Source organism: Mustela putorius, unplaced genomic scaffold (assembly GCF_011764305.1).
Source record: "Mustela putorius furo isolate JIRA1106 unplaced genomic scaffold, ASM1176430v1.1 tig00000193_pilon_pilon_pilon, whole genome shotgun sequence".
Lineage (NCBI taxonomy): Eukaryota > Metazoa > Chordata > Mammalia > Carnivora > Mustelidae > Mustela > Mustela putorius.
In genome coordinates this window covers 1,107,181-1,123,917 of record NW_025421309.1, presented here as the reverse complement: position 1 = coordinate 1,123,917, position 16,737 = coordinate 1,107,181, and the positions used below count along the sequence as shown (strand labels likewise).

The following is a 16,737-nucleotide window of genomic DNA, read 5'->3' as shown; positions in this document are numbered from 1 at the left end:
GGGACAGAGCCAGTCCTCTCCCGAGAAGTTTACGTTCAAAAGGGTGTGTGGGGGGGGGATGAGTGAGTGTATTCGTGACAACATAGTGTCAGTTCAGCCTGTGGCAAGTGACGTGAAGGAAAGGGACATGTCATCAAGAATATGACCCATGGGTGTCAGGGTGGGTCTGGGTGGGAACACAGAAGCAAAAGCAGAAAAAGGAGCAAGAGATAACCATGCCAGGGTGCAGTGGTGGGAAAGAACATTCTAGAACATGGGCCCATAAGCACAGAGGGCCCAAAGGAGTCCAGTGGCCAGAGAGTGGTTAGGGGGGCCAGATCTCCAGGGCCATGTGGATCACAAAAGAATACAATGTAGAGCCACTGAGAATGTGAAATTCAGTTCAGCTGCCCACCACCAGAGTGCGCAGACTTGGGGCAAGTTTAACTGTTGAACTCTAAGATTATTCTTCATTTAAAAAAAGGCTTCTCATGATACTGATCTCACAGAGTGGAATGAGGTGATGCTTATAAAAATGCTTAGTACAGAGCCTGGCACATAGTAAGTACTAATAAATTTTAACAGTTAGTACCAATGTACAGGTTTTAATCAGTAGACAGGTGCCTTAAATTTTGGTATAGAAGTCAAGTTAACTTTTTTTTAAAAGATATATTTATTTATTTTAGAGAGAGAGAGCACACAAGTGGAAGGGACAAGGAGAGGGAGAGAGATCCTCCAGCAGATCACACTAGGCTCAGAGCTCAACCCGGGGCTTGACGTGGGGCTTGATCCCATATCCCCAAGATCATAAGGTCACATCCTGAGCCAAAACCAAGAGTCTCAACCAACTGCACCACCCAGGAGCCCCAACTTTAAAAAAAGCAAAAACAAACAAACAAAAAACCACATTCAGTGGTAGAGAGAATTAGCACAATGCACCCTCTCTGCATTTACCACCCTCTTCAGTAACCATCAACTTTCTGCACATTCAGTTTCGTCCACCCACACATATGTACACTCTTTTCCCTGTGTTTCCCCCATTTTACTGTGAAAAATTTCAAACCTGAAAGGAAGTTAAAAGAATCCTATGGGAGCACCCCATACACCCATCACATTTCAAGTCAATTGCAGACATCAGTACCTTTCTCCCTGAGTACTAAATTGTCCTGAGTACTAAACTGTCCTTAACTAAAGTTCTGGGGCCCCCCAGTCATGGGGAGGGAAGATTGTTTTCAAGCAACTCTCAGAGCCAGATAAATACTTTAGTGCTTATCTCTACAAGAGATGGCCTTTTAAAAAAAAGGCATCGTCATGATTGTTTCCAACACCATTAACAGCATTTTCTTAACCCAGTACCCAGTACCTGGTTCATGCTCTCTGCCCTCTTTCTCAAAGATGTTGAACACTCATTCTCTTCCCATCAGGACCCATTAAGGTCCTATTAAGTCTCTCTTCATCTGTAATAACCACCCGGCTGCCTTTATTAAATGCCAGTTACTTATAGAAGAAAGTCAGTCATTTGTCCCGTGGAATTTTCCACATCTTGGATGTGGCTGATGACGCATCTCTCAAGCGTCATTTAATGAGTTTCTCTGTCCCTGTAAATCAGTGCTCGGGTCTTGAAGTTTGTGAATCGGTTCAGGTCCAAATCCTTGACAAGACTACTTCGACATGCTGCCATGTCACCGCATGCCGTCTACTACGTGGCATCGAAAAGAGTGTAATGTCAGGTTATCCTGCTTTCAGTGACATGAACTCCTCGGTGCACGTGGGAACCAACGTCAGCCTTATAAAGTCCCTGGCAGGCCTTGACTGAGTAGTTCACAAGCCATGGACTGTCAAAGCCCTACCTAGGTCCATGTTTTTTTCCTTACTAGTTGCAAATGTGGTTTCCTGCTTCCCTCCATCCTCGTTCACATTATTAGCTATCATTCTATAACATTCGAGTCTCATCCACCATCTGAAATACAGAGCATTTTCCTACAGGAAAGGCAAAATGCTCTGCTGCGTCCTTTTTTTTTAACCTACTGAGCCACCCAGGCGCCCGCGTCCTTTTTTTTTTTTCAATCCCCCAAGTCTGTTATCAGAGTCATGATGGCGCCATTGTGAGCTCCCAAGGTTTCAGTGAAGTTGTTTTGGTTTTGAGGAACACGATGATCACATGGTTTTTGAAACTGCTCGGACTTATTTCAATCCACTGCAGTGATCACCTTTTAATGGTCCCAGGTATCTTGACTTTGGCAGGGCAAACCCCCTCAGGGTCCTTGCTTTCAGGCAGAGCAAGAAATTGCAGCTCACTGTGTACATTTCTGCCCCAGGCCTAGAGTGAGCCATTTCCCCCAAGCTGTTCTGGGTCCTTTCAGTGGGAAACATACTTAGAAATCATAATCTGGGACAAGGAATGTTTTAGAGGTTCCTCCTGTGCATCATGGTCTGGGGTCAGGGAGCTGGGTCAAGAGGCTTATACGTGGTTCAAGTAAGTGATAACAGGGGCTTGACCTTGATCTTAAGTAAAGCACTTGGCACCATGCCTGGTGCGTCATGGAGAGCGCGATAAATATTAGAACACTCTCCGTTTGTGTTCTTTATATCAGTTTATGTAAACCTCACCAAAAACTCTCTGAGGAAGGCAGTCTTACCATTCCCACTGAATACGTGAGGAAACCAAGGCACAGAGAGGTGAGGAAATTTGCTGAAGGTCACACAGGAAATAAAGAGCAGAAACAGAACTTGGAGCTAGGCACTCTGGATTCCATACTCTAACCAATACACTGTGTCTTAATTTCAAACCCGGGAATGACCTAGATTGGTTTCTGGCAGAAAATATGACCTACCAGCCGGGCTGGCCTGCTTACGCTTGTTAAATTGGGATTCCAGCTAGGGTCTCCAGGGGCAGGCCATGTTTTAGACCCTCTCCCTGCCCCCAGGGATTTCTACAGCCGTGCCCTTTAGCAGGTGCAAATGTGCCCTCTGTCCACACAATTTACCAGCTCTTCCAGCTCTTTACTTAGTCTTTACCAGAGCCTTTGTGAGGTTGGCCTCAATCACAACTGAAGAGCTGAGGTCTAGACATTCAAATCCAGAACTGTCACTGCAGAGTTTCCTGGCTGCTGGCGGTGCCAAGGCTCCAACCCCGATTCTGTGTCTAGAGCCATTTTTGCTTTTTGTTCTGGAAGGGACAGGATAGAGGAGAGGTTGCTCCTTTTTAGAGAGACAAATCACCCATGGGACTCTGATGATTCCTCCCAACATTAGCGACCAGATTGCCAAAGCTGGCGGGAAATGCTGGCACAGCTTCGAAGGAGAGCAACTGTCCCCAGAAGGTCAGGTTGACTCAGGTTGGGAGTCAATCACCTCTTCTCAGGTTGGATGGTGCACTGGCCCTGCCCCGGGACTAGGCTTGGGAGAGGCCCTCAGCCAGCAGAGCCAGGGGGTTTTGGTGGAAGGGATAACCCCCCACATCTCAGCTCGGCATCAGGGAGAAATCTTGCTTGGCAAAGTCCCTTGGTCTCTAAGGCAGGGGCTGCTCAGCACAACCCCAGGTAGGAATGTTAATGAGAAAAAGAACTACGGTAATCGTAGAAACTCCTGATGGCATGCCTCATTTATTCCAAGCTAAGCAGTCTATGTACGTGAGTTCATTGACTTGCCCTTCGTGGTGCTGAGGTTGGTCCTGTTACTATCCCCATTTTACAGACGGAACTACTGAGCTCAGGGTTAACTGCTCTGCCTTTGGTCACACTGAAGGTGGTGGAGCTGATTTTCCAGGCAGTCAGAGTGCAGAGTCTGTTGACTCTCGCACTGTAGCTCACCATCACTCCGGGAAGGAGCTGTAAATCCCTTCCACCTCCCGTGACCCTGCAGGGTCATTTGTCCCTGTCCGCTGCCCCCACCCCCACCCCTTTCTCAGCACCAGGCAGGCTGTTTGGTTCCCGGAAAGCGCCAAAGTTCTTGGCTCCTGCTTCTAGGTGTTCATGCCTCCTGTACCATAGCCCACCAGCACTCTTCCTCCACTTTCCTGCACATCCAACCATCAACTTTGGCAATTTCTACAAGGATGGCTCAGGTGGGCCTCAGATGGCCTCTCAACATTTCTCCACAAGGCAGGCACCCGGCTGAAACCGTTCGGGCTAGGTTTGCCTGGGCCTGCAGATCAACCCCATCAAATTTTGGGCTTGGCTCACCAGGCGCTCATTGAGCACCTACAGTGAGCCTGGGAAAACTGAAATTCACTAGCTTTTCATAAATGCGTTTTCCTCCCAGAAGCTGTCTGCTGATGCTACACACCTGCTCAACTCACATCAGACAGTTTGGGATTCGAACCAAAGCACAGACATGTAGATGATCTAGACCTGTTCTCATGGTCCTTGGGCTTCTCCGGAGCCCCAGATATTCTGACAAATGACTAGTTTGAGAACTATCGAGCCTCCCTGGTTCTCATTTCCAGACTTCGGATTCCACCTGTCAAAGAAGGTAGCCCATTAATCAATCGAATCAACAGCCTGCTCCCTGCCCCCTCTTACAAATGGAGACTTTGGAGTCAGGCAGAGCAGGGCTGAATTCTGTGTACTTCCAGGCTGTGTGACTTTGGGTGAGTCACTCCCCTTTTCTGGGCATTGGGTTTTCATGCGCAGTCTGTGGAGTGCGATGAGAGCACTACTTCCCCGGCAGCACTTTCTTGAGGAATAAAGGAGGACCTGCACACAGGAGAGTCCCTGCGATGGAAGGCGTCACTGTGTCATCAACACGAGGAGCTTTATCATCTGTGATTACGGAATTAGGGACCGTGTGGTGTGTGTGTGAAGTGAGGGGTGAAATTCTCTTGCTCTCCCTGGCACTTTCCTTTTCGGGCGAGGAACCATGACATCTCACACGCCCAGTGCCCTCAGCTCAATCTCAAGGGAAGGCGAGATTCTTAAATCAGTCCCTTCCTGCCCTCTCATCTGCACTGTCACGTGTCATTTTCAGATCCAAAAAATATATATATTAAAGAGAACAACAAGTATCTTTCACAGTAGAACACTTTGCTAATCCCGGTTAAGTAACTTTGGCAGTGCCCCATCTTTGTCCAGTGGTGTTATTAATTCACCATCTGGCATGATACCAACGGCAACCTCTGCTTGTGATGTCTTCCCCTCCTTAGTAACCTGGCAAACTCCTATTCATCCCTCAGAGGCCCAGAGCAGATGTCACTCTTCATTCTCCCTAATGCCTGTCTCCACCCTTGGAAGGATTGGCCTCTTCCTGATTCTGGGAGTCTAGTGGCTAGATCTTGGTTCGAAAGACTTGTTCTTGGTCTGAGCAGGACTCTCCTGTCTCCCACAAAGACCTTCTTAGGAGAAGAACACCAAAACCCAGAGAAGTGGTTGTGCTATTTATATCTTGGTTGCATTTTAGCCCCACAGCAAGTGGACCCAGGGATTTAGGAACCAGGTCACAGCTCTGAGAAACCTAGCAGTACTGACAGTCACTTTCCAGATCTGCTAACTTGGGAGCCATCTCAGGGCTTATGGAGGGAAATCCTGCCCAGAGAGCAAGAGCACATGAGGGTTAGGAGTGTGGCCTTCCTGATTGAGGCCACCTGGGTCCTAAAAGTCTGAATGTGGGGAGGGACTGAGCTTCCAGAGGGGTGGAAAAGCATGCAAGGAAAAGCTGATGGGAGGATGTGTGTAAAGCTTGTAGCACAAGGGCTGTGTTGGGTTGCACACTCACCAGCTGCTAGTGACAGAAAAACACTCCCAGTGACTTACTAGGCATCACTTCTGATCCTCTGTGGCGTTCTCTAGCACTGCCTTCCTTTCTTTAACCCCCATGTCAGCATTAAAAACCACCCCCCTCGAAAAACAAGAGCAGCAGCAACAGAATCACGCAGCGTCCCCGGGAATGTCCCCATTGGATGAGGGACTAGAGAAGAAGTTAATCCAGTCTAGCCCAGGCTGTGGATGCCCCAGAGATTTCCACCCTTCAGGAAGTCACCTGCCCTGCGGTGACAGCTTTAGGCTGGGGGCTGGAGAAGCTGAGGAGTCCTAGGACTGTCCCCTGGGGTCTGCCTGTCCTACTTGGGCCTGATCCTCAGGTCCTCAGGGAGTGGCCAGGACACCTGACCGGTGGCGCATGGGCACCTGTCACCCAAATGTGAGTCCGCGGTGTACAATTGTGCAGGCAGATGCTAGGCAGAAACCACGCTGCCTGCCTCGTCCTTTGCATTTCGCCATCCCAAGAAGGGGAAGGCCATGTTCAGTGACTATGTGGGTCTTGGCTCCTCCTTCTAATCCACTGATGTGGGTGGGCCTTTATCCTTCTGCTTCTTTTTTCTAGACGAGGAACCTCAGGCACACAGCGGGAACACCATGCGTCTGAGATGACAGTCTGTGGGGTGGTGGGGCTTCACAGTGGTGACTCAGCCTACCCTGAACTTCTCCAGGCGCTGTATCCCGTGTCCTGCACAGGCAATCACCTTGGATTCCTGGTTAGGGATGTCCTTCCGCTATGTGGCAGGTGGCCACCTGAAGTTCCCGGAGGGTACTGCCCAAGGCTTACCCCACTGGTAGGGGACAGAGCCGAGATGTGAACCTGGGTCACCTCCCAGGGCACCAGAGAGAGATGCTCAAGGACAGTAGATTTTTGCCATGAATGGTGCCTTGGTGTAGAAAGAGCACCGGCCTGGAGCTGGGACCTTAGCGCTGGTCATGGCTATGTCCTTCATTTCACATGGGACCTCTGGCCTCTGCTCATTTAAAAATAAGGATGTGGGGCACCTGGGTGGCTCAGTCATTTTTTTTTAAATATTTTATTTATTTATTTGACAGAGAGAAATCACAAGTAGATGGAGAGGCAGGCAGAGAGAGAGAGAGAGGGAAGCAGGCTCCCTGCTGAGCAGAGAGCCCGATGCGGGACTCGATCTCAGGACCCCGAGATCATGACCTGAGCCGAAGGCAGCGGCTTAACCCACTGAGCCACCCAGGCGCCCCTGGGTGGCTCAGTCATTAAACATCTGCGTTTGGCTCAGGTCATTGATCTCAGCGTCCTGGGATGGAGCCCCACATCGGGCTCCTTGCTCATCGGGGTGTCTGCTTCTCCCTCTCCCACTCCCCCTGCTTGTGTTCCCTCTCTTGCAGATATCTCTTACAGATAAATAAAGTCTGTAAAAAAATTTTTTTTTTTTAAATAAGGACACTGACCTCACTGATCCCCAAGTGTTCCCTCCTAGGGTGCAGATTGGAGCAGGTGGATTTTTTGGGAAACTTGGTGACCTGTGACCCCTGGTTCCTAGAGGCCCGAGTGCAGGTTACTGTATCCATCAGACTCTTTGCTGGGGTTTGGCCAAATGAGGCATGATGGAAAGAGAAGCAGAGTATCAGGGCGGCTTGGAAGGCTCATGTGGCTAGCTCCTATCAACTTTGTTATTTCTAAATTAGCAAAAGGACCTTGGGCCATCCCCTTGGCAGCCGGAGGGCTCTTGGCTACCCACCCACCCTTCGCCCTGACACTCTGCTTCTCTTTCCATCATGCCTCACTTGGCCAAACCCCAGCAAAGAGTCTGATGGATAAACACATAGAAACAGAAGGCACTTGTAATTAGGGGAGCATTAGGGGAGCACACTCTAGAGACAGATTTGGGCAAGAGGGTGATTATATAATCAGTGAAATGGGCCTAAGTACAGGAATGTGGCAAGCTAGAGGGAGGTGGCCCGAGGGGCTGGCCCTTAAGTTGCTGAGCTGAGATCAGGGGATCTGAGATCAGGGGAGGGCTGAGCAAGGACCTTCACAAATAGCTTATATTTGCGGGTGATGAATAAGAACGTGGCTAACTTGGGTAAAAATTCACCCCTGTTGGAGCACTGGCCTGTCCAGACTCCTCCCCCCATGGCCTGATGCATGACACCAGCCTCCTCCTGAAAGATGACACCCTGGGCCCCTAGTCACCCTGTAGGCGCCTCTCAGACCCACACGGCCTTGGAGCTGGTGGACGCGGCCACAGCGATGGTAAGTATTAGCACACAACTGTGAGTTCATCTTGATGGGAGGAAAAATCCGATTGTGACATGGGACTGCTGGTCAAACGCTGACATTCTACCCTGCCTGGGAACCTTGCAAACCTGGCCAGGTCTGGGTGTGTTGGGGTGGGGAGCAGGTGGAAAGCAAATTATGACCCCCAACTCCCAAGTCCCTCCCCCCCACCAGCCCGCTCCAGTGTTCATTTGGTCTCTGTGCTGTATTTGTTGGTACCGAGTGGTTTCCTGCATTCACTATGACTGGAGCCACGATTGCTCTGACACCTGGCAGCTACCACTTGGGTTTGGTTGGCAAGAAACAAAAATAGCTTTGGCTGAGCTCATTTTTCAGGTCAGGTGGATTATTTCAGCAAAGAGCAACAGCTTGGCATGGCATGGTCTGGAGAGCTTCACTGGGTGGACTTCTCTAGCCTTTTTACTGCTCATGGGATCCAGCTGCCTGCACAGTGCTCCTCCTGGATCACTGTGCATGTCTGGCATTGTTAGTTGACATGTCGCTCCGCTGCTCCGTCTTCCAGGGACACAGCCAGGTGTCTGGTTTTATGTTCATATCCATGTGCTCGTTGTAACACTGTCCCTTTTATGAAATTTATTCATATCCACTTTTGGTGGGAGGGGGACAGAGCAAAGGTATGGGTGTCAGGGCTGGATCTGAACAGCGTCAAGGTGCCTAGCTTCTCTGAGGCACAGTTTACTGAGCTGTGAAATGGAAGTTAAATAATGACAATAGCTCTAATATCCATCGCAGCCATTTTGAAGATTGGAGGCTGGCAGGCTTTCTACACTCGTGACTGTACATATGTGTAAATGCTGTGTTTCTAGGTTATCCCAGGAGCAAATAAATGCAGGTAAATGGGGCAAGAGTGAGTATCCCCATTTTTACAGATGGGAAAACTGAGACCCAGAGTTTGGAAGCTTTCTCAACCAGTTCTCCCTTTTGTTTCCGTGTACTCACTGGGGGAAAGTTCTAGTATGGTGGCCTTTGGGTCCCATGTCATTACTCTGCAAAAAAAAAAAAAAAAAGATACATGGGTTTTTCTCTGCAGGTAACCTCTGCAAGGTCGGTGTGGGGTATTAGATCCATGGCCCCTTTCAGAATAACTGCAGATCTTAAAAGGATTTTTTGGGTGGGAGAGGGGGCCCAAACTGGAGAGAATTGCTGGTCGCTCCATTCATCAGAGGTTCCAGTGTACTGACCTTGCCTGTACATGCCCCCACAAGCCTGCTTACCTGCCCTCCCCTCATCCTGCTCCCTGTGTCACTCATCACACGGCCTGCCTGGCATCTGCAATGCCCTGTAGCCATTCACCTAGCCAGCGGGGATTTCCTGAGCAAATGCCCAAGGAGTTCTTGTGATGCAACCCTTGCCTAGTTTGGTCAGTTTCCCAATGAGGATCAAAGTAAAGAATGCCTCTCGGGGTTCCCAGATCCCAAACCACTGCAGCCTGGTTTTGCCTCGATGCAGCTCTTCTGTCTTCCAGGGGGTGACTCAAGTGCTTTTCTCTTTTTTCTAGGGCAAGAAGATGCTAGCATTTCAAATTTATGCAAAATGCCAGCTTGCCTTCACCTATCAGGTGGAGCTCAGTGTGTGTACACCCGGATTTATTATTCCTTCAGTACACACTTTTGGGGTAGCTCCCACATACCCCACACCAAGCTGGGCCCGAGGATCCTGAAATGAATGACAATTGGTCCGTGTCTCTGGGGGCCTCCAGATGGGCCTGGGGAGACCAGCGAACGCTGTGTTTCTCCCCTGTGTTGTCTTTGTTGCCACAGTGGAGGGCCGTGGGCGTGGATTCCTCTACCCCATCACACTCTCCCACCCAGGAAGGATGCAGCCCTCTAACCTGCTGGGCTGCCAAGGGGGCCAGAGGCCTTTGCGACATTTTTGGCAATGCCATCTGCCAATGATTAGTTTCCAAATCTTCCTCAGGGGGCATGTGTGAGCCAGCAGTTTCAGGATGCTGACCTTTCTCACTTTTTTAAACTTTTTGCAAACTTGCTCTGTGCCAGGGATGAGTTTCCTGGAAAGACTTCATGTGTCTCCCAGGAGGATTTTAACATTTGGAAATAGAAGGGCGGGAGGAGATCTGGAGGTTCAGACCAGTAGTGGTCTCCCAAGGGCAATTTTGTCCTCAGAGACGTTTGGCAAGGTCTGGAGACATTTTTGGTTGTCACAACGGAGGGGAAGGGTGCTCCTGGCACCTTTGCTGGGTAGAGGCCAGGGGTGCTACTGAGCACCCTACGAGGCACAGCATGGTCCCCGTACCGGGAATGCCCAGCCCTTGAAGCCCATGGGGCTGTGGCTGGGGCACCTTGGGGAGAGCGCCAGGCGAGGGCATCCGACAGTTGGGTGCTGCTGGGCACATGCTTCCGTCCATCTGTACTTGTTTCCCCCCTGGTTTCAGTTGTTTGGGGCGCTGCCTCTGGGAGTGAAAGTATTGGGTCATAGAGCAGTTCTATGCCCCACATCTTGAGGAACCACTGACCATTTTCTACAGCAGCTGCATCGTTTTACGTTCCCACCAGCTGCGTGCAGGGGTCCGGTTTCTCCCTGTCCTTGAAGGCCACTTGCTGGTTTCTTGCCTCCCTTCCCCTCTTTCTCTCTCTCCCCTCCCTCCCTCTTCTCTCCTCCCCTCTTTCCCTCCCTTCTTCCCTCCCTCCCTCCCCCTGTCTTTTCCTTCTTTCCCTCTCTCCTCTCTTCTCTCCCTCTCTCTCCTTTCCTTCCTTTCCTCCCTCTCCCCCTCTCCCTGCCTCCCTTCTTTCCTTCCCTGCTTTCTCTCTCCCCCTCTCTCCTCTCCCCTCCCACAAGTGGTCCTTGTGGGTGTGAAGGGATACAGCGCAGTTCTGATTTGCATTTATGTTATAACAAAGATACATCTTTCCATGAACTAGTGGCCATTTGTATATCTTTGGAGAAATGTCTATTCAAGTCCTTTCCTCGTTTTAATTTCAGGTTGTCTTTTTGTTGTTGAGTTGTAAGTCTTATGTATGTATTCTGGATATTAAATCATTACCAAGTATGTGTTTCACAGATTTTTTTTTTTTCCCATTCTGTAAGCTGTCTTTTCACTTTCTTGAGAGAGCCCTTTGATGCACACAAGTGTTTAATTTGAGTGAGGCCCTCTTTATCTATTTTTTCTTTCTGCTTAAGCTTCTGGTGTCACATCTGAGAATCCATTGCCAACTGCATGGTCATGACAATTTACTCCTATGTTTTCTTTTAAACTTTTTGTGGTTTTTAGTTCTTATATATAGGTCATCGACTCATCTTTTTAAAAAAGGAATTATTTATTTTAGAGAGAGAGAGCAGGAGAGGCAGAGTGAGAGGGAGAGAGAATCCCAAACAGACCCTATGCTAAGCACAGGGATGATGAGGGATGAGGGCGTGTGGGTGGTGGGCTCAGTCTCATTCCCCTGAGATCATGTCCTGAGCCCACATCAAGAGTCAGACGCTTAACCACCTGAACCACTTAGGTTCTCTAGTTTTTCACTCATTTTGAATTAATTTTTGGGTATATCTGAGTTAGGAGTTCAACCTCATTCTTTCGCTTGTGGAAATCAGTTGTCCCAGAACCATATGTTGGAGAGACTATTCTTTCCCCTTTGAATTTTTTTTATTTGTTTATTTAATTTCTATACCCAATGTGAGGCTTGAACTCACAACCCCGAGATGGAGAGTTGCACGCTCTTCTGACCCCCCCAACGGTCTTGATATTGTCATAGAAAATCTATTGACCATAGATTTATGGGTTTGTTTTGGGACTCTTCATTCTGTTCCATTGGTCTAGATGTCTGTCTTTATGCCAGTACCACACTATTTTGATTGTAGTTTCACAATATATTTTGAAATTGGGAAGTGTGAGTCCTCCAACTTTGTTCTTTTTAAAGATTGTTTTGGCTATTTGAGTTCCCTTGCAGTTCTGTATCTGTATATTGCTTCAGGGCATAGGGCCACCTTACCAACAGAAAGTCTTCCAGCTCACCAGCTCGGGATGGCTTGCATTTATTTAGGTCTTCCTTAATTTCTTTCAGCAATGTTTTGTCTACCAGCATTGCACAGGTCTTTCACCTCCTTGGTTAAATTTAATCCTAAATATTTTGTTTACTTGTATGCTATTGTAAATGGAATTGTTTTTTTTTTCTTTTCTTTTTTTTTTTTTTTAAGATTTTATTTGAGAGAGAGAGAGAACATAAGCACACCAACAGAGGTAGTGGCAAAGGGAGAGGGAGAGGGAGAAGCAGGCTCCCCACTAAGCAGGGAGCACAATGGGGGGGCTTGATCCCAGGACCTTGAGATCATGACCTGAGCTGAAGGCAGACGCTTAACCTACTGAGCCACCCAGGTATCCCTGGAATTGCTTTCTTTCTTTTCTCTCTTTTTTTTTTTCAAGATTTTTATTTATTTATTTGACAGAGAGAGATCACAAATAGGCAGAGGCAGGCAGAGAGAGAGGGGGAAGCAGGCTCCCTGCTGAGCAGAGAACCCGTGTGGGGCTTGATCCCAGGACCCTAGGGTCATGACCTGAGCAAAAGCAGAGGCTTTAAGCCACTGAGCCACCCAGGCGCCCCTGGAATTGCTTTCTTAATTTCCTTTTCAGATTGTTAATCTATGGTGCACAGAGGTACAACTAATTGATCTTGTATCCTACAATTTTGCTTAACTTGTTTATTACTCTTATTAAGGTTTTTTGTATTTGTGGGTTCTTTAGGATTTTCTGTACACAGGTCTCTCTTGGTTTTTGAAAGTTCACGTTATACCACTTTCCTTCTGCAAAAGACCTATATTAGATCTATACTAGTACCTATTTTCACTAACTGGAAGAAACCCAAGGAGGAGTTTTGCTTTTAGGAGAAAAGGTGAAAAGTGAAAATAGCATTCAGCATTTGTTTTGCAGAGCTGTTAGAGAGGCAGCTTGTACCCTGAGCAGCGGCAGTGATACTGCCAGGCTCCTTTGGTAAGAACTATGCTCAGCACCTCAGCATCAAAACCACCATAGCTTTGAACTATGTCTGTGAGCATCTGAGCTTTGTCTTGATTTATTTTGTGTATTCATTAGCAAGATGTGTCCTAAGCTACCCAGAAAAGCCTAAGAGAAGTTATTTTCTGGGTCTAGGAATGCTCAAAAATGTGTCCATATAAATTAATGGTAATTGCTTCTTTGCTTTATGCCATTTCAACTTAAAAAAAGGTTTTGTAAGAACTTCTCTACTTTTGGATAGCAGGAATCCTGTATAGGATCATGCTGTCTATGATTAGAGATGATTTTATCTCTTCGTTTCCAATTTGGATGGCTTTTATTTCTTTTTCTTGTCTAATTGCTTTGGTTAGGACCTTCAGTACAATGTTGAATCACAGTGGTGAAAGTGAGCATCCTTGTCTTGTTCCTGATCTTAGGGGGAAAGCTTCCAGTTTTTCAACCCTGCGTATGTATCAGCTGTAGGTTTTTTCATCATTATGCATTATTACACTGAAGTTCCCTTCTTTTCTTATTTTTCTGTTTTTTATCAAGAAAAGGGTGTTGTATTTTGCCAAATGCTTTTTTTGGTGTTAATGAAGTGATCATGTGGTTTTCCTCTTTGTTCAGTGAATGTTCAATGAACATTGATGGATGCTGAACCACCCTTGACTGACTTTTCTTTAAAAAGAAACTTGATGGCCTTAAAAGAAAAAAACCCCTCCTGGTCCTAGGTATAACTGGAAAATACCCTTGACAACATTTTGGAAATTCTGTTGTGCAAAGTCTGCAGGAATTATTCAGATCACATGGTTCTAGGAAAACTTGAGAACTTTTCCACTTCCCTTATGAATATGATGTTGAGGGACGCCTGGGTGGCTCAATGGGTTAAGCCTCTGCCTTCAGCCCGGGTCATGATCTCAGGGTCCTGGGATTGAGCCCCACATCAGACTCTCTGCTCAGCAGGGAGCCTGCTTCCCCACTCTCTGTGCCTGCCTCTCTGGCTACTTGTGATCTCTCTCTCTCTCTCTGCCAAATAAATAAATAAAATCTTTAAAAAAAAAAAAAAGAATATGATGTTGAAATTTAAAAAGAAAAAACCTTTTATTTATTTATTTTTAAAGATTTTATTCATTTATTTATTTACTTGACAGAGAGAGAGAGAGATCACAAGTAGGTAGAGAGGCAGGTGGGTGGGGTGGGGGGTGGAAGCAGGCTCCCCGCCGAGCAGAGAGCCCAATTCAGGGCTAGATCCCAGGACCCTGAGATCATGACCTGAGCCAAAGGCAGAGGCTTGACCCACTGAGCCACCCAGGCGCCCCAAATAAGAACCTGTTAGATACTAAATTGATATGCTTGAGCTTTGCGGTCTAGCCTTTTATTTACTTTTTAATATTTCTGTATCCCTGTGGCAAAATTTGTTCTGAAATTTCAACATGTTCAGTTTGTGGTTTTGTTTGCTTCTTAACAGTATTTACTTCTAGGGCTCCTGGGTGGCTCAGTCAATTAACTGCTTGCCTTTGGCTCAGGTCATGATCCCTGAATCAGGGGATCAAGTCCCACATTGGACTCCCTGCTCAGCAGGGAGTCTGCTTTTCCCTCTTCTTTCTCTCCCACTCATGTTCTCGCTCTCAAATAAATAAAATCTTTTTTTAAAAAAACAATATTTACATCAAATAACAATGATCTACTCATTAGTAGGCAGAGTTAGTGTGCCAGAAAGAGGCATGGGTAAGAAATTAGAATGTCTGGATTCATGTTTTCAGCAAAATGAATTTCTGTCTGCTATTAAGCTCTCGCCTTATTTATTTTTAAAGATTTTATTTATTTATTTGACAGAGAGAGATCACAAGTAGGCAGAGAGGCAGGCAGAGAGAGAGAGGAGGAAGCAGACTCCCCGCCGAGCAGAGAGCCCGATGCGGAACTCGATCCCAGGACCCTGAGATCATGACCTGAGCCGAAGGCAGCGGCTTAACCCACTGAGCCACCCAGGTGCCCTTAAGCTCTCGCTTTAAAAAAAAAAAAAAAAAAAATTGATTTGAGGAGCACCTGGGTGGCTCAGTGGGTTAAGCCTTTGCCTTCGGCTCAGATCATGATCTCAGGGTCCTGGGATCAAGCCGAGAATTGGGATCTCTGCTCAGCAGGGAGCCTGTTCCTCCTCTCTCTCTCTCTGCCTGCCTCTCTGCCTACTTGTGATATCTCTCTATCAAACATATAAATAAAATCTTTAAAAAAAATAAAAAATAAAAAATAAATTGATTTGAGAGGGAGAGAGAACATGCACAGGATCAGGGGGAGAAACAGGGAGAAGGAGTAGCAGATTCCCCACTGATCAGGGAGCCTGACATGGGGCTCCATCCTAGGATCCCAGGATCATGACCTAAGACGAAGGCAGCTGCTTAACCAACTGAGCCACCCAGATACCCCTCCATTTCTTTCTTTCTTTTTTTTTTTTTACAACTTAATAACACCTTTTGTTTCTCCTTTTTTTCCTCTATTTTTGTTCTGTTTCTCCTTTTGTTTCTCCATTTTTGTTTCTCCATTTTTCAGTTAATGGGCATTTGAACTGTCTCCTTTTTGGGAGTTATGAGTCTGTAACAAGAGCCCTTTAAGAGGTGTGATCTGTTTCTCTCTTCCATGCATGTTTCTGATTCATGGTGAGCATGTGTTCATGTACCTAAATTAGAGATGAGAGGCTGACATCTGAGGAGTTCAGGAGTGTGCCCAGAACCACGGAGCACATTGTGGGCAGAGCCGTTTTGCCCACTGCCTTTGGCCTCTGACCCTCTCAGCTGAATGCACAGAACCCCAGCTGCTTCTCACCCCATGAGCCCCTGGAAGATGGAAATAACTCAATTTTGTAGACTCTGAAATGTCTTTTCCTTTTTCCTTGCAGGTTTTCTGAATGATATTGCTTCTTTTTCTATCTTGTTTGATTTTCTCCTGCTTGACCTTTTCCTGGTTAAAAATCTGGGGGAAAATGACAGACTCTATGCCAGTCACCAAGAGTAAATCAGAAGGGAGCTGTATCCCAAGCCAGGAGCCCTTTCCAGCATCATACAGCTCAGGGGAGCCACTGCAGAAAAACAGTGACTGCAGCCCTCTGCCAGAGACTCCTAACCAGGCCAAGCCAGCCTCCCACAAAGGTCCTAAAGATGCCTGTCGGCCGAGAACTTCCAGGCCACTCCCACACCAGAATCCCCCAGGAAACCCCCATACCTCGGATAACACCCCTGCAGCACTCCAAGCCAATGGGATGGGAACCGAAGGCCTGAAGACCCTGGATACCAGTGGCCTGCCATCTTCAGCCAAGCCCCAAGGCCAGCGAGCCAGACCCTTCTCCAAAGAAGACGAGAAGCAAGAGCACATCAAGAGGCAGCTGATGACCAACTTCATCCTGGGCTCCTTTGATGACAACTCCTCTGATGAGGACCCTGGCGCTGGCTTGTTCCGAGAGTCTTCCCGGAAGGGTAGCCGGGCCAGCCTGGGGACCATGTCCCTGGAGGCTGCTTCGACTGTAGGCGAATCCGAGAACCCCATTCCCGCTATGAGGTAACGTGCCCTGGGTCCTCATGAGGGGGGAGTGCAGAGTTAGGGTGAGGGCTGCCCTTCCCCGCTCAGTCAAGCTGTCCACTCATGCCCACGTGTCGAAGGTAGTTATGGGAAATGTGGGAAATAGAAGTCTCGCCTTTTTCCTTCCTTCCTTTCAAAATTATTTATTGAGCATCTTACCGCATCTACAGGGCCCTATGCCGGGAGACTGTCCTTTTAGAAGGACTTGGCCT

The 16,737-nt window shown here is 47.6% G+C and overlaps 1 protein-coding gene across 2 annotated transcripts in view; it reads left to right on the top strand.

Annotated features, from left to right (window-relative positions):
* ACACB (acetyl-CoA carboxylase beta) overlaps nucleotides 1–16,737 on the top strand; it is a 122,094-nt gene that overhangs the window by 6,089 nt on the left and 99,268 nt on the right. For both annotated transcript variants that reach the window (XM_004779103.3, XM_045076726.1), the window contains exon 3: nucleotides 15,849–16,504. In XM_004779103.3, the coding sequence (XP_004779160.1) occupies nucleotides 15,858–16,504 (647 nt within the window). In that variant the 5' untranslated portion in view covers nucleotides 15,849–15,857. The remainder of the gene's footprint in view (nucleotides 1–15,848; nucleotides 16,505–16,737) is intronic.